The sequence below is a fragment of the Arachis duranensis genome, chromosome 4 (genome assembly GCF_000817695.3).
Source record: "Arachis duranensis cultivar V14167 chromosome 4, aradu.V14167.gnm2.J7QH, whole genome shotgun sequence".
Lineage (NCBI taxonomy): Eukaryota > Viridiplantae > Streptophyta > Magnoliopsida > Fabales > Fabaceae > Arachis > Arachis duranensis.
The window spans coordinates 116,547,322-116,564,980 of NC_029775.3; the positions used below are offsets into that span (position 1 = coordinate 116,547,322).

At 33.9% G+C, this 17,659-nt stretch overlaps 1 protein-coding gene across 5 annotated transcripts; it reads left to right on the forward strand.

Annotated features, from left to right (window-relative positions):
• Window positions 1-10,731: 10,731 nt before the first annotated feature.
• LOC107486686 (pentatricopeptide repeat-containing protein At3g29230) lies at window positions 10,732-17,659 on the forward strand. Of its 5 annotated transcripts, none has more exons than XM_052259897.1 (9): window positions 10,732-10,964; window positions 12,028-14,629; window positions 14,716-14,914; window positions 15,119-15,412; window positions 15,679-15,796; window positions 16,082-16,281; window positions 16,405-16,510; window positions 16,590-16,729; window positions 16,819-17,659. In XM_052259897.1, the coding sequence occupies exon 2, from the start codon at window positions 12,176-12,178 to the stop codon at window positions 14,015-14,017; it is 1,842 nt and encodes a 613-aa protein (XP_052115857.1). In that variant the 5' UTR covers window positions 10,732-10,964; window positions 12,028-12,175; the 3' UTR covers window positions 14,018-14,629; window positions 14,716-14,914; window positions 15,119-15,412; window positions 15,679-15,796; window positions 16,082-16,281; window positions 16,405-16,510; window positions 16,590-16,729; window positions 16,819-17,659. The 5 variants fall into 5 exon arrangements, with proteins under 5 accessions (XP_052115857.1, XP_052115856.1, XP_052115855.1 ...); XM_052259896.1 differs by having other exon boundaries at window positions 14,721-14,914; XM_052259895.1 differs by having other exon boundaries at window positions 12,028-14,328; window positions 14,469-14,914.

The window sequence follows — 17,659 nt, forward strand, 5'->3', positions numbered from 1 at the left end:
ATTTATTTTTCTAAAAGAATTGTATTTATTGTAACAGCTTGATTTTTTAATATATTAAATTTTTTTAATACCAATGTTTATATAGCTTATAATTCTAAATTTGAAGTCATTAATTAAGAGAAATAAACATGTCATTATTTTAACCTAAGCGTGCAAGATTTTATATTTAACCACGATGCATTGGATTTTGGATCTTAGTAGTTTTAATTAGTTAAGATGCTTTCAATTTTGGGTTCTCATCAACTTTGTTACAAGTGTATTTAATTTAAGTGTAAAGTGTCGTAAGTAGTCATATGTATATATATAGAAACCTTTTATTTTTATAGGTAGAGTGCAAGAAACGAAGACCTGATGAAAGCTAAAAATATAAGTGGTGGTGTTGCTGAGACGTGTGCTGTTTATATTTGAAACTATGAGTCATTAATGTTGTCACTCACCAAAACTAAGCAAGCAACAATAAATTATTTTCTTTACAGCTGCTATTGTCAACCTCAAATATGATTTTGTTGTTTGTTTTTAGTATAAAGTAGAGAATTGTTAATTCAATTTCTACATCTAGATTCTGTTATGTTTATGGCATATTATTTTATTACAATTATTCTAATAATCGTATGAGGTGTATGTTCATATCTTGACTCAAAGTATAATCCAGATCCAGTCAGGTTAAAAGGCCCGATTCAGGAGATTGGCCCTCGCCGTTTATTCAATTTTTACAAAGAAGTTGAAATCAACATCAATATGCAGTGAGCATAACTGCCTCTTAGAATCTCTCACCCACTCCTAAAAGAGAGATCCCAACAATTCTAAAATAAAAGAACGGTTATCTACCATTAGAAGTAGAACTATTTTAGCAGTGGATATTGATTCCTTCCCTATAAATACACACACATTCAAGTAAATCTAAGTTCCAATACTCTAAAACCTGCTTACTCCTTTGCTAAATTAGACATCGGAGTGTCTTTGCAGGTACCACCATCATTCTTTCAAACACGCAACTCAGACCGCGGTTTCCAAACATAAAACAAGTAGGAGACCCTCTTCCTCTAACGCTTAGACCTTTCATTCAAGTCAAATATTGAATAATTAATTTTAGAGTGATAGTATTTTTATTATTCGAAGATGTGATATATGATTCAATATAATATTCATTTGATAAAAAAAATAAAAGTTAAATATCTATTATATCATATCCAAAATGTTTAAAGTGTGTTTTTAGTATTTGTTTTTAGATTTTATAAAAAAATATAAAATTAGCATATAATAATCTTTCACGAAATAAAGTTATATGCAAATGATATGAAACGTGTGTACGAGTTCTGTGCCAATTTCTTGGCAATACACGTAATTAATTGGTTAAATTCGTGCTTCTCTTTTAAAAGTTTCCTATCTAAAATGTTCTTTTTTATTTGAATTAATAGTCAAAATTTGAAAGAGCCTAGTAGTAGAAACGATATAAATGTCCAACATAAAAATCATATAAAAGCACTCACAATATAATATGGCAATAACTATAACAAGTAAATATAATAAATAAAGTAATAACAAGAACACACCGAGATTTTAACGTGTAAAATTCCCTCAATATGAGAGGTAAAAACTACGGGTCATCCAAACTAATGAAATAGCTCTACTATAATTAAATGAGGTACAAGAGAGTCTCAAATAAAGCACAAAAATATGCATATAATCAGTCAAAATATCAAAGCACTAAAACTTACAAATGAGAAGCAAGAAGATGAAATATACCTAAAAAAATAGATATGCTGTCGAAGCTAATTTCTCCCTCTGCAGACCTTCAATTAAAATCTCCACCGTTCAGAATGAAGAACAAAATGTGAAGAATTTACAGTCTAAATTTCACATCGATCCAACGGTGAAAGAATGAGAAAATGCCGTTCAAAGATTGCTGCTCTGTGTAAAAATGGAAACCTAATTTCTCTCTTGCGAAGCCAATAATCTCCAATCAACATCTTCACCGACCAGAATAAAGAACAAGATGATAGGAATATGCAGTTTAAATTTCAAGCCGATCCAACGATGAACGAGTGACAAAATGCTATTTGAAATTTACTGCTTTGGGCAAAAACAGAAATTCTGTTTTCCCCTTTCTTCCTCTCTTTTGGTGGCTACTCTCTCTCACTCAATTGACCCCTAAAAATCTGATTAGGGTTGTGGCACAATGGGTATAAGAGACACCCTCAAAATGTTGGGCTTGGACCTCACAAAGGAGAGAAAAAACCCAACAAAATCGTCCTAAAGATACTTTGATTTTCATTTTGTTATTTGAAAGATAAAATTAATCAAAATCGTCTCGAAAGATATATGATTTGGTCACGTTGGATGATGACGTGTCACGTTAAGTGTCACGTGGTATGATGACGTGGTGGGTTAATAACACGTATCACTTGATATGTAAAAAAGTTATTTATAATCAAAATAGTCCTTAAAAATTCAGACGTAAGTCATTTTCATCCCTAAAATTTAAAAAATTAATCAAATTAGTCCTCATATAATTTTGTTTTCTTAATAATATTAAATTTAAAATATTTTTGGATACTACTAATTTTAATAGAAACGTAATTGACAAACAAAAAATTAGTAATTGTATCTTTTCTTTTTAAAAATTTTTTCAATAAAATTATCTCTCACCTTTAATTCTTCTCAAAATCTCTCTTATTCTTTTCTATTCTAAAACCTTTTTCTTACATTATTACATTTTGCTGGAATATATATAGATACTCAAAATTAAAATGTATGTATTTGTTAACTTAAACAAAGTTATATGCTCAAAATCAAAATTCATGTATGTTAACCTAAACAAAGTTATACCACTATTTTTTTTTTACTATATCTTTTTTTTTTCTATTACGATATTACTTACATATAGGATGTAATGGTAGTGATATTAAAAGTCAAAATTCAAGAAGATCCACAACTTTTGCTTCAATTTTAAACTTTACAAAATATAAAAAATTTGTTGCTTAATTATTATTATTATTATTATTATTATTATTATATATGCTAAACGAATTGCTTCTTAAGCATACTATATGCAAAGATTATAATAAATTTTTGTGTGTTTCATATGTTTGAGATAGATTATATAATTTTTCTTTTAATATCACTACCATTACATCCTATATGTAAGTAATATTGTAATGAAAAAAAAAGATGTAGTAAAAAAAAATAGTGATATAACTTTGTTTAGGTTAACATACATAACTTTTGATTTTGAGCATATAACTTTGTTTAGGTTAACAAATACATACATTTTAATTTTGTGTATATATATATATATATATTCCAGCAAAATGTAATAATATAAGAAAAAATGTTTTAGAATAGAAAAGAATAAGAGATATTTTGAGAAGATTAAAGGAGAGTGATAATTTTATTGAAAAAATTTTTAAGAAGAAAAGATACAATTACTAATTTTTTGTTTGTCAATTATATTTCTATTAAAATTAGTAGTATCAAAAAATATTTCAAATTTAATATTATCAAGAAAAAATAACAAAAAATTATATAAAAACTAATTTGATTAATTTTTAAAATTTAGGGATGAAAATAATTTACATCTGAACTTTCAAGGATTATTTTGATTATAAATAACTTTTTACATGTCAAGTGAGACGTCAACCAATCATCTTGTGACACGTGGCATTAACCTATCGTGTTATCATGCCACGTGGCACTTAACGTGACATGTCATCATCTAACTGACGGAAGGACTAATGTGACCAAATCGTGTATCTTTCGAAGACGATTTTGATTAATTTTATCTTTCGAGAACCAAAATAGAGATTGAAATATCTTTTAGGGACGATTTTAATTAGGAGAATTATAGTGTACAGATGAATGAGCATACAGAGATATGTATATTCCTTCTGCTTTAGTTTGTGAGCGACACGTGGTTTTGGTGTCGAGGCTGGGGGAGGCGGCTTGACAAATTTGTTGCATTAGGGCCCTTGATGGCTGATGGCTGATGGCTGGCTTGAGGCAGCTCTTACGGGCCACATATAACGCCGTGCAATGTAACGGTGGGTTGCTGTGGACCTCGTATTCCCCAAAAAAAAGGTCCAATGATACGCTTTGTTGAGAGTGTTTGGTCCATGTTAGTAGTGGACTGAAAAATGATTTATTCAAGTCAAAAGTAAGAAAATGGTGGAAAAAAAAAGGAGTGAAAAAAAAGGAGTAGGAGGGAAATGGATCAAAAGGAAAAGTGTCCTTATAGTGAAATTGTTAACCGCATGGGGTTAACATAAGGTTATTCCAAGACCAAAAAGATAAGGTTATTAGATGCAGCTGGGTTTGTTGGTTTTGACTATAGTATTGAGGTGAGTTTTAGGTGTTATTAACGAGAAATAGTCAATGTAAAATTAAAAATTAAAGAGGGTTTAGGGTTTCTAGTCATTGCAGTTAATCGTTGAGGCCGAACCAAAAATTAAAGAGGGAATACGGTAAATGAAAAAAAAAAGGAAGAGAAATGAACATATACCATGTTGTCATGCTTTCTTTTTCTATCTTTTAAGCATAGTTGTCAGAGTCGAACCGGTGATCGAATCAGTCAAGTTATTGGGTTATTGAGTTATTGGTTCAATTGAAGAGTTACTGGTTCAACTGTTTTTACCCGATCCTATGTAAATAAAACATAAAAAATAGTCAAAAGTTTAAAATTAAAATTTAAAATACATATTTTTACTAATATTTTAAAAATATTAAGTTATTTTAAAACAATATGGAACATGAACAATAAATATTTTGTTATTTTTACTCTATCATAAATATTTTTATTTTGTTTTTATATTAAAATAACTGTTATTTTTAAATTTTAATAATTTATTAAGTTTATATCTATTATACTGTTATATACTACAAATATTTATTAAAAAATAATATTAATAGATATTATATAGTTATAAAAAATAAATGAGTTTATAATTATTGTTAAATAAAAATATAATTAATTTAAAAATGAGTGAGTTTATAATTAAAATTAAAATAAATTAAATAAAAGTAAACTATTTGATAAAAGATATCTACATGTATTATAATTTGCATGAATTTGAATAAAAAATATAGTAGTCTGGTGGTTGTGGAGTCTTTTAGTTTCCTTGAGGGCAAGAGTTTGAACCGCACCTCAAACATTTTAAAAATATTTTCACTCCCGCGGTCGGACTGATTTCACGGAGTTTGACCGGTTCGCACCGGTTCATTACGGATTTGACCGATTCAATTCTTTGTACGGTCCAAATATCGGACCAAACCGGTATAAGATTCTGTTTACCAGTTTTTCGGTTGAACCGACCGGTCTAGTCCGGTCCGGTTCTACTAACAATGCTTTTAAGTAAAATCCATGGAAAAATAGTAGAGTTTGAAAAAAAAATATTGTTGAAGTTTAACATTAGCTAGCTTCAACTGATTCAACGAAGTATCTTTTCAATGAAATATTTAGTTACACTGGAAATAAAGCTAAATATTTGTATTGAGCGGCTCTCCCAACTCATTAGTGCTGTAGTGGAACATGGTTTTTGGAAACGATCCGACTCAACAAAGACGGTCCTCCAATTTCACACTTATACTTCGCAGATGATATTATCCTGTTTGCAGAGGCTAATATTGATCAAGCAAGTGTGATCAACAAGTGTCTTGAGGCCTTATGTGATAGCTCGGGCCAAAGCGTAAACAGAGAGAAAACTAGGATCTTTTTCTCTAAAAATGTGGGCCACACAGTACGAACAGAGCTGAGTAATGCGTTGCAATTTGCCAGAACAGATGACTTGGAAAAATATTTAGGCGTCCCTATTCTTCACTCAAAAGTCTCAAAACATACCTTTGAAGGCATTATCAACAAGCTTCATGCCAGGCTCAATACTTGGAAAGCTTCATCACTATCCCTGGCAAGAAGAGTGATTCTGGTGAAATCTGTTCTCTCATCTATGCCTTTATATAATATGCAATCTGTTGCATTACCTTCAACTACTTATAATCACATATATCGATAATTTTTTCGAAAAGCTAACTCTCATAACTTCATGTGAATTATTTTTGTGGAGGGCAAAAAAAAAATTTAAAATTCAGTCCCCCTTATATTAAAATTTTGAGAAAATTTCACTTTTTTTTCTTTATGAGATGTTAAAATGACACAACTTTTTTTTCTATTTATAAAATGTACATTTGCGTCCCATATAACTTTCAGATAATCTTCTCTCTAGTCTATTTTAGGTTCTTGATGCTAAATAATGCTAATTTTATCTATTTTTCTCAAAAGAATATTTTTTTTTACAAAAATATCCTTTACTAAAAATTTTATTTTCTGTCATTGAATTTTACTTTTCAAAATACATTTTAGTAAATTACCCTTTAACGATTAAATTGTATTTGCATGAAAATATTATTTAAAAAATTTGAGAGTAAAATTATTTTTTTAAGATCTCCTTGAATAATTTTTTAACTATTAAGTTATTACGTTAATTCTTTTTGTTAAAAAATCTTTTAACAATTTTCTATGAATTTTTTGATACCAAAATATACTATTTTAATACTAAAAAATGTGTTAGTAGAAATTTTTTTCAATATAGATATGTTTTCATTGTTGTGCATATTAGTAATGGTAATATTTTTTAGGGTAAAGTACTAAATTAGTCTCTTATGTTTGGACGTAATTCTGTTTTAGTCCTTAAGGTTTAAAGTGTTCTATTTGAATCCAAAAAAGTTTCATTTAGCATCAATTTAGTCCCAGAGTGAGGTCAAAGTTAAATAATTAATGGAATGTTCCACATAACAACAGTACAAGAACAAAATCGATGATTTGAAGAACAAGTACAAGCTCCAGAGGTACAAAATCAACCATTGATGCATCAATACATTTATTTATCATTCTCTTTAGTTTTATAGAAAATATTTTATTTATATTGTAAGAAAAATAATAAATAAATATATTGATGTATCTATGGTTGATTTTGTGCCTCTGGAGTCTGTATTGTTCTCCAAATTATCGATTTTGTTCTTGTACTATTGTTATGTATGACATTCCGTTAATTATTTAACTTGGTGAATTATATGGTAAATATTATTATTAACATTGTATATAATTACAGTAAGTATTAAATTGCATTATAAATTTATATATATTATATTCATTGCATTACTACTATTATTACTATTATTACGTTTATTATTATTATTATTATTATTACATGATCATCATTACTATTTCTAGTATGATCGTTACTATTATTAATTATGAAGTATGGAAATCAAAGGCGGTTTACATTTATCATTGAGTTACATATATATTATCATTATCATTGTGCATATATATAAATAATAAAAAAAAAAGCCAAAGACGGCTTAACAGTTTACTAATTAATCATTCATGCATATATATGTATATGATTAGCATATGCGGGAGAGGAAAAAAAAAAGAGAGAGAAGAACGTAACAAACCGTAAATCCCACCAAACTTTCGGCTTCGATTTTTTGAAATCCGTAACTCCAATTAAAAATTTAATCCGGTAAGAGTATTCGTAACCTTCTCCTCTACACGTTGGCACAATTTTTTATTAGTGGAAGTTGACAGTGACGTAACTCCTCTTTTCTTTGGGTTTGGCCAATGGGAGTTTTAGGAGGCATAGACGATTCTGGACATTTTCTTCTTCGATAGTTCAGTCAGAAAGCTTTTTCGGAGCTTTGAATACTTTGATTCCGTACGAAGGTATGGTTTTGGTTTCTCGTAGTTAATGTTTAATGTCACTTGAAAACTTAGGCTAGAAGACCTTAAGATAGGAATGAAATGAATGAATAATTGATGGATTGTGTATATGGTATAAATGTGAGGTTTAGTTGTTGTTAATAATTTGCTGTTGAAGTTGGTTGGTTTTAGGAAAAGATTTAATATTAGTATTTGTTTGATTTTGAAATAATCTGTTACCGGAAATGATTTGAAGGACTGAGAGGTGTTTGATTTGATAGTTGGGACCCTTGAAGGGTGGCAGAAATTCGAACTTTATAGGAGATACTGCCAAAACTTCTATAAGAATTGGAGTTTGATTTGAGGTGGTACTTTAAAAAAAAAAGAGATTATTATGTGGCTTGTGTATTTGAGACTATTTGTTGACCCTCTGTCGCAAGATGTGACCAGGCACTTTAACTCCCCGGATTCCCCCATGGGCATGCATATATATATAAATATTGAATATTATATTTGAGCTTGAGTTCGTCTCCATGGAATACTATATTATTGAGCTTGGAGTTCGATTCCATGGAATACTATATTATTGAGCTTGGAGTTTAACTCCATGGAATACTATATTATTAAGCTTGGAGTGTGACTCCGTGGAATATTATATTTGAGCTTGGAGTTTGACTCCATGGAATATTATTGAGCTTGGGGATGCGCGCACAGAGGGACTGTCCAATGGTTAACTACCAGGACTTGTCGGGTTGGCTGTATAACCGACAGATGAGACTCATCAGCCATAGAACAGGCATGCATCATATGCATTTGTTTGCTTTGTTTGAGTGTGTGTCGTTTTAGTTTGCCTAACTGCTAAATTCTGCTTATCTGCTCCTTGTTCTACTTGCTGCAAATGCTTCTCTATCTGTGTTTTCCTTGCTTGAATTATATGTGAATGTTTTCTGAGAAACCCCTCTTAGCGGAGGTATGAAGAAGGTTGTCCTATGGGAGATTCAGAGGATTAGAAGCGACAGAAAGTAGAATATTAGGTTAAATTTAGCTTTAGAACTTGAATACCTTAGATAACCTACCTAATTCTGGTTTAGTTGAATCATTAAGATGAAGTCTGAGTGTCGAAGTTCTAGGAATGTCTCTGGCTTTTCCGAGACCTTTTATATTAACTATGCGGGCACCTTTACCATACTGAGAACCTCCGGTTCTCATCCCATACTATATTGTTGTTTTTCAGATGCAGGTCGAGAGACACCCCGTTGAGCGTCTGGATATCCTCCTTTCAAGCGAAGAACTACCTTTTAGACTGTCATATCTTTATTTTGGGCTATGTATACATGTTTATAGAATCTCCACATGTGCATTTTGTGTTTTGTCCCTCCTAGAGGTCAACTTGGAGATACAGGGGTTTATTTTGTGGTTTGAGTTTTATTTTGGGTTGTATGTATATATAATCATATACTCTGGCCGGCCTTAGCTTCGCAGGTCGAGTCTGGAGCTTGCTATCTAAGTTTTGGAACTCTGATATGTATATATATGTTTTCAGCTTCCTTTTGATTTTTTTCTTGTCCGTTTTACAAATGTCCATGCGAGTGTGACACGATTTTCTGTTTATCATTTTTGATTAGCTTATCCTTCAAGGCTCCTAGATATGATTTCATCCAACTATATCTATGTACATATCCTTTTCTTTTAGAGGTCGTAATACCTTGCCACCTTTGCTTTACGACTTAAGCGTAAAGCTCTGTGTGGTAGGGTGTTACAAGTTTATAGATCTTACTTTTTATGGGATGAAAGAGAAATTGAAAAAGGTAAGATCCACACTTTAAATAGCAATAAAATAATAAAAAATAACTATAAAAAAAATTTATTTTCTCTCTCTATACCACTTCAATATGTATAGTAGGGTGCCCCATCAATTGTTAACATTTTCTTTATATGTTACTATTAGTTTTGAGATATTAATGTATATTCTTCTTACATTAAATAAAAAATAGGGTAAAGTATTAAATTGGTCCCTTATGTTTGGGCGTAATTCTGTTTTAGTTCTTAAGGTTTAAAATGTTCTATTTGAATCCAAAAAAATTTCATTTAGCATCAATTTAGTCCCACAATGAGGTCAAAAATTGTGAAAAAATAATAATTTATTAATTATAAAAATTATTGAAGGATACTTTGAAAAAAATTAATTTAATGATTAAATAACATTTGTAACTATTGATTCCCTAATATGTTTATGCCCGTAAAATAATTCGTTATAATTGTTTTTAGGATTACTCAGACGGGATTCTATTTTTAATAGTTACCTATATTAGTAATGTATTTGCAATTAATAGGGTTTTCTCCAATGTTAGCAGACTAGTGAAGCTAAGACCTAACTACTAGCTTTCCTACATTTTTTTTCTGAATCCCCCAACATGGCCCACGTTGTAAGCCTCCAACCAACGGAATGCAGGATTCTCAAAACCCCGTTCCATCTCACCCAACGAAGTCGGCTCATTTGCCCATCCCATCAGCGCCTTCAACTTCCTCAGAGCCAGTTGCTTCCTGATCATGAGAACAACACGTATTAAATGCTGAAATAAGATAATTGTAGATCTGTATATTTGTACAGAATAACATTTGTACACTAGTGCGATCCTTTTGATTATTCTTTTTGATTTTCTCTGCTTCGGTGTTTATAAAATTTCAAATGTAAATAAATTCTTGCTAATTTTGTTTTGTGTTTATTATAAAACTATATTATTTTTTTTAACAATATTTAATAATTTAATATATTTTTATAATAATAAATTATAGTCGTAAGAATTGGACTGGACCAACCAATCAAACTGAAAAACCGATGAATCAGACATAAATCCGGTCCAATTGAGGCTTTGGACCATAGAAAAAAAAAACTGGTGCGAACCGTTTTGAATCGGCCGGTTTTATTGAAAATCGGAAAACCGTCGGTTTTTATAACTCGACCGGTTCAATGTTAAAAAAAACCCTAGCTAATCTAACCCTCGAAGAAGTGAATCCCAGCCTCCCTGTCCCTTGAGTTCGAAGAAGTGGAGGGCAAGAGGCTCTCTCTCTCTCACACACACTCACAATCGCCGGCTCCTCTGCGTCTCCATCGTCGCGTCTCTGTGCATCCCTCGTCGTTGTCGTCGCGTCCTCATCAGGCGTGGCTCGGCGTCGCTGCTGCCTCCCCCTCGCCAGTCACTGCTTCACCGTGACAGCTTGGTTTCTCTCTTCTCTGCCGTGTCCTGCAACTCGGTGCATCAGCCATCAGGTATTTTTTTTAGTTATTCATTTATTGAGTTACAAGTTGATTAAGTAAGTAATTGATTAATGATGTTGCTGTGAATGGTGGATTGTTGTTGTTGTTGTTTTTTTATATGATTATTGGTGTTTATGGTTGTTTTTGTTGCTGTCATTGTGCTGTACTATTGCTGTTAATTTTCAATTTACAGGTAAATAAGGAGACCTTGCCATTTTAGTTGTTAGAAAGAATGGTTTGAGCATTTGAAGTGTTGTTTGTTCAGTTGATGAGAATTGAGAGGAGAGGATTTTAAGTAGATTTGAGTTGAAATTATGGAAATTGTGGATCGAAAACATTTTAGCAGAAAATGAACTAGGCACGCATTTCGAATGCAAATTAGTATTGAATGAAGAATGTGATTTGGAATGCAAGGTAAGATTAAATGAAGACTGAAGAGTAATGATTGTTCATCTCTTGCAGGAGATCTTAGATTGTTCCATTTTTGTTGTAAGGTAACAAATATGGTAGGATGTAGAGGAGATATCATCGGCTCGGCTAACTGCTCACTAAAGAACTTGAACAAAAATTGCACAAATAGAGACCTGTTGTAGGCCAATCGTGGACTTCCAAAAAATCATGTGCACCATATTTTTTCTACACTAGATCTGGACCACATGGATCTTTTAATATTAATCTCTATGGTCATAAATATCGGAAGATTAGTATTCCATGAAAGTACAGTGGTATACCTGATAAGCTTCCTAATTTATATTGTTGGATAGGAGATAGATTATGTGAATTTCTAATAGTTGCTGATTTTATATTGCCGTTCCACATTTTGTAGATGAATAAAGATATCCGATTTTGAAATTATGCTTTGGATATAGTTAATGGATTGTTATTTTTATTTGTGTTAAATTAAGATATTATTCTAGATTTGTGGTAGTGCTAATTAATTTGATGTCTTTCTTTTGTATTAGTTTATTTGAGGATTTGAAACCTGATTTTTTATAAAAAGTTAAAATATCAGTAAAAATATGTATTTTAAATTTTTATTTTAAATTTTTGATTATTTTATATTTTTATGTACTAGGATCAGTTTGATCGATTCAACCAATAAAATTTATCGATTGAACCAATAAACCAATAGTTTGATCGATTTGATCACCAATAATAATTCGAGGGGTTTTGCGACATTTCATTTCAAAACCCTTTCACTGCAAAGCCACTGTCAGCGACAGATGCAATTGCCTGCTGCGGCGGCGCGTGCGCCCACATGGTTTTCCACGCGTCGCCTTCTCGATGAAAAGCTCTCCGACCTCCACCGCTGCTCAAACCTCAACACCGTGAAGCAAATCCAAGCTCAAGTCCTCAAGAACGACCTCCACCAAGACCCTTACGTCGCACCGAAACTCGTCGCCGCGTTCTCCCTCTCCCGCCACCTCCCCTCCGCCGTCAACGCATTCAACCTCGTAACCAACCCCAACGCCCACCTCTACAACACTCTCATCAGAGCTCAGGCCCAAAACAAGGCTCACCCTTCCGTCGCATTTGAAACCTTCTTCCAGATGCAGAGGAGCGGTGTTTTTTCAGATAGCTTCACCTACACGTGTCTGTTGAAATCTTTTGACGGTTATAGCTGTTTTCGGATGGTGCAGATGATCCACGCACATGTGGTCAAGTTTGGGTTTTTCGGGAGTGATATATTTGTGCCGAACTCGTTGATAGATTCGTATTGTAAATGTGGGGGTGCTGGAATGGATGCGGCAATTTGGTTGTTTTTAGAGATGGAGGAACGGGATGTGGTGACTTGGAACTCTCTGATTGGTGGGTTGGTGAGAGGTGGTGAGTTTGAGAAAGCCTGCAAGGTGTTTGATGAAATGCCTGAGAGGGATATGGTTAGTTGGAACATCATGTTGGATGGGTATGCTAAGGTTGGGGAGATGGGGAAGGCGTTTGAGATGTTTGCGGGAATGCCCGAGAGGAATGTTGTGTCATGGGCATCGATGGTTTGGGGTTATTGTAGAGCCGGGGATATGAATATGGCGAGGATGTTGTTCGATAAGTGTCCTGGGAAGAACTTGGTGATCTGGACCACTATGATATCTGGGTATGCTGAGAAGGGGCTTGTTAATGAGGCAACAAAGTTGTATGATAAGATGGAGGGAGTTGGGATGAGGATTGATGATGGGTTTCTGATAAGTATTTTGGCTGCATGTGCCGAGTCTGGAATGGCTGCGTTGGGGAAAAGAATTCATGCTTCTGTTGAGAGGTGGAGGTTTAGGTGTAGCACTAAGGTGTTGAACGCATTCATCGATATGTATGCGAAGTGTGGTTGTGTGGATGTTGCCCTTGGTGTCTTTAGTAGGATTGAAAAGAAAGATTTGGTGTCTTGGAATTCCATGATTCAAGGGTTAGGCATACATGGACGTGGTGAGAAAGCACTTGAGCTTTTCACGAGGATGGTACATGAGGGTTTTGAACCGGACAAATATACATTCATTGGTCTTTTATGTGCTTGCACCCATGCAGGCCTTGTCAATGAAGGGCGTAGTTACTTCTATTCAATGGAGAAAGTGCATGGGATTGTTCCTCAAGTTGAGCACTATGGTTGTATGATTGATCTTCTTGGTCGAGGGGGACACCTGGAGGAAGCTTTTCAGCTTGTGCGCAGCATGCCTATGGAGCCAAATGAAATAGTCTTGGGAACTCTTTTGGGGGCTTGTCGAATGCATAATGATGTAGATCTTGCAAAAGCTGTGTGCGAATACTTGTTTGAGTTGGCACCACTGGATCCTGGAAATTTCAACCTTTTGTCAAACATTTATGCTCAAGCAGGGGATTGGGTGAATGTTGCTAGTGTAAGGTGGCAAATGAAGAACACAGGAAGCCAAAAGCCTTCTGGAGCTAGTTCCATTGAGGTAGAAGAGGAAGTGCATGAATTTACAGCATTTGATCAGTCACACCCTAAATCAGATGATATATATAGAATGATTGACAGATTGATAAAGGACATTAGGCAGGTTGGATATGTTCCAAAGGCTTACGTCAGCCGAAGTGATGCTTATAGTTTTAACTTTTAAGAAATGAATATGAAGATTTAATTGCATACGTTGCTGTTGTATTAAAAGTAAGGATGTCATCATATACTTCGCAGCTGCAGCTGCAGCTTGTGGTTTAGCAAAACAGAGAAATTGTATGCAGGGACCAGCTTGTGCTTACGGTGGCAGCAGCACTGTTGTAAAGCCAATGAGAGGGAACAGTTTGTAGTAGTTGTAAAAAAGAAGCTCTTCAAATATAATATACTGAGTGGCAATTCCACTCAATTGCACTTGTTAATTCGATTCTTGCTGAGCATTATTGATCGGATTTGAGACATTCACTTGAGCATAAGGTTATTTCTGGAGCTATATGTTATCTCTTATTTTATTTTAGTATGAGCGGTTCTTGTATCTGATTCTGCATGTTTTGTGGTTGTGGATATGTGCCTGAGAGAACTCTCACTCAATCCCCCATCTCCTCTTTATGTGTCAGATTTACTCATGGACTCTGTGAAATCCTGTTATATTCATGAGTGGAAGTAGTGTGGAACAACTCAATTGAAGTGATTCACTTAAAAGTTTCTTACCCTAGTCCCTGAGTTACAAGCAACTGAAGCTATTGGAATTTTCTAGTTTCAACAAAGTTCCTTACGAGTATATTCTTGCTTCAATTTTCAACCTGTTTCTTTTCCATTCTGATTTTGGAACCAGGTTTTCAGTTTTTTGGTGTCATGTCTTAGATCAGTCACATGTATGAGGAGCATCGACTGCTTGTTGCTCAATCATGTGGAGAGCTTGCAGAATTTGTATGGCCTGAGATTTGGGATTCTCTTAATTTATCTATTGTGCAGCAATTCTGTTGTTGTTGTTCGAGAGGCTGCGGCTTGTAATCTGGCTATGCTGCTTCCACTTTTCCCAGACATGGATAAATATTTCAAGGTCAGCCTCACTTAATTTGCTTGAGGCAATCATGAAGATTACTGACTTGAGACTTGGCTACAATATAAGCTCTAGAACAAGTTGATAAGCATGGTCTAGGAATGGAGCCTTCTCCACTTGTCATAATATAAAAAAGAATTTTAAGGAACTAATAATTAAGGCTGAACAGTTGATACAGTTCTCTGTTGTTTTCTTTGTTGATAGGTGGAGGAGTTGATGTTTCAATTGGTATGTGACCCATCAGGAGTGGTGGTGGAAACTTCTCTCAAGGAATTGGTTCCAGCGTTGTCCTCCTCTTTCTGGGGTTGAAGGGTCTGCGGAATCACATCTGTGTGTCCTGGGTGAAAGAGAGTGCTGGAATATAGATATTCTTTTAAGAATGCTGGTGGAATTGCTTCCTTGGGTAGACCAGAAAGTGATAGAAACATGCCCCTTTTCGCACACCACTGAAACTACACAAGCTATGGTATCTACCTCATTGCTCGAAATGTATGCCAGGTAAGCTTAGCAAGAGGAGTTTACTTTGGCATAATACAATTAGGACATTTGAAAGAGTCAATGCCATTGACTTTGGGTGTTGATGTCCCATCCTCCTTGAAAAAGGGAAGGAAAAAGGTGGCACGTCATGTTTTCACAATCACTAGAATAGTATGCTTGATTCAGATTGCAATCTGTATGCATTATTCATCATAGACAAGAAAGACTAATTTGTCCAAATCACACTGTCAAAGTTTCTCACATCTTTCATGGTTTGCTTTTGCTAGGGGGGCAGTTGAATGGGATGCATTTGAATGGAAGCATGTTGAATGCTTTCCTAATTTGATAGAGCTGGCTTGCATGTTACCACAGAAAGAAGATAATCTTCGGAGCCAAATTTCAAAGGTTATTTTCCTTCTCTTTTTTCAATTGTTTTGAGTGGCTCTTGCTCAAATTGATGTTCAAGTTTCTGCTAATCAGTATTCTGTAAATGCAGTTTCTTTTATCCGTTTTTGAAAGGTTTGGGGATTCGTACATGACATGCATAATGCTACCTATATTTTTAACAGCAGTTGGGGATAATGCTGATTTGACATATTTTCCTAGTTCCATCCGTTCTTTTAATGGTTTTTGAATCTCCTCTCTCTAAAGGTTCAAATACTTGTTTTGTATTTGACTATTCGCTTGCAGGTTTGAGACCAAGTTCTGCTGTTGTTGATAGGCTCTCTACGATGTGTGTCTTACCACTTTTGTTGGCTGGTGTTATGGGTACTCCTGGAAAACGAACTGTTAGCAGAATATTTGAGGAAGCTGCTACTAGAAGAAAACCACATGGAAAATCCACCAACAAAGCACTCTCCTGAGATTATCAGTGCTATCCGTTTCATCTGGTTTGAATACCACCACATACATTATTCAAATATAATTGCACTTTTTCACCCAATGTTCTTATGGAGCTTTCTCTCTTTATTAATTTTTGTGTGTGATAATTATGGAGCTTCTTTATAACGCAGCATATACGAAGAAAACCATGGTTTGATATTTACTATACTGTGGGAAATGGTTGTCAGCACTAATGTAAACATGAAAATAAATGCCGCCAAACTGCTTAAAGCTATTGTAAGCTGCTTTTTTTTTCTTGGTTTCTAGTTACCTTTCGTATAATTGTGGAAAATAACATAATTGTCTTCATCAATAGGTCCCGTATATTGATGCAAAGGTTGCTTCAACTCATGTTTTGCCTGCCCTAATTACTCTTGGATCTGATCAAAACCTGAATGTGAAGTATGCAAGTATAGATGCATTTGGTGCTGTGGCTCAACACTTAAAAATGACATGGTATATGTTATTTTTGTTTCTCCTCGGTTTCTATAAAGATAGTGATGTCAATGCATTTCATATTCATGATCAAATGAGGTATCTTTCAGATTGTTGACAAAATACGGGTTCAAATGGATGCTTTTCTTGAGGATGGCAAAGTAAATTTTTGTTTCGCAGGCAGAACATATTTTTCCATGTTGATGGTCCTTGTGCCTTAGTCACTTTGGTATTATTCAACACTGCATGTGGTTGGCAGTTTTCTTGTCTATTTAAGTATAAGCAAGCAAGCAGCGTTGTTGTTTATGGAGATTTCTTTCTTTTTTTCTCACAATATCTCTTGTCGTGTCTCTAACTAGCTGCTTTTATTGTAAAACCTTTTTGCACTCTGCACTCATATATGTGCTATGTTTCAAATGGCAAAATAGATTATCAAAATAGTGTTCAAAGCAGAGAACTCTTGAACAGTTTGTCAGAAGATGTGATAAAGTGGATAGGTTGGAACATCAGCCTGACCCAAAACGACCCCGTCAGTCATGACTTGCGAGATGCGCAAGATGGATTGGAAAGTGAATCCGTTTCGCACATACGAGACCGGTGGCAGGTGAATCGGAACTTAAATCTTTATGTCTTCATGCAGAAGTTTTCCTGTAGTATTAACCATAGGTACATGGGGAATTACACCTTTGATGACACAAATGCCTTTTGAAGTTAAAATCCATTGTACAACAAATAACAGATTATGAGTACAACTTACAACACTAAACTATGTTGCTGGTGCTGGAGAATGGAGATAATGGTTTGGTTATTGGGAGAAAATGTTGATCAAGTCTCCCATTAGATTTTAGGTTCCACTTGTTCTTAACTTTTTGCTCCCCTAGTTAATGTATGGGGCTTTGTACAGAGTAGTATATTATCATATATGAATTACACGTGTAAAGAATTTCTTTA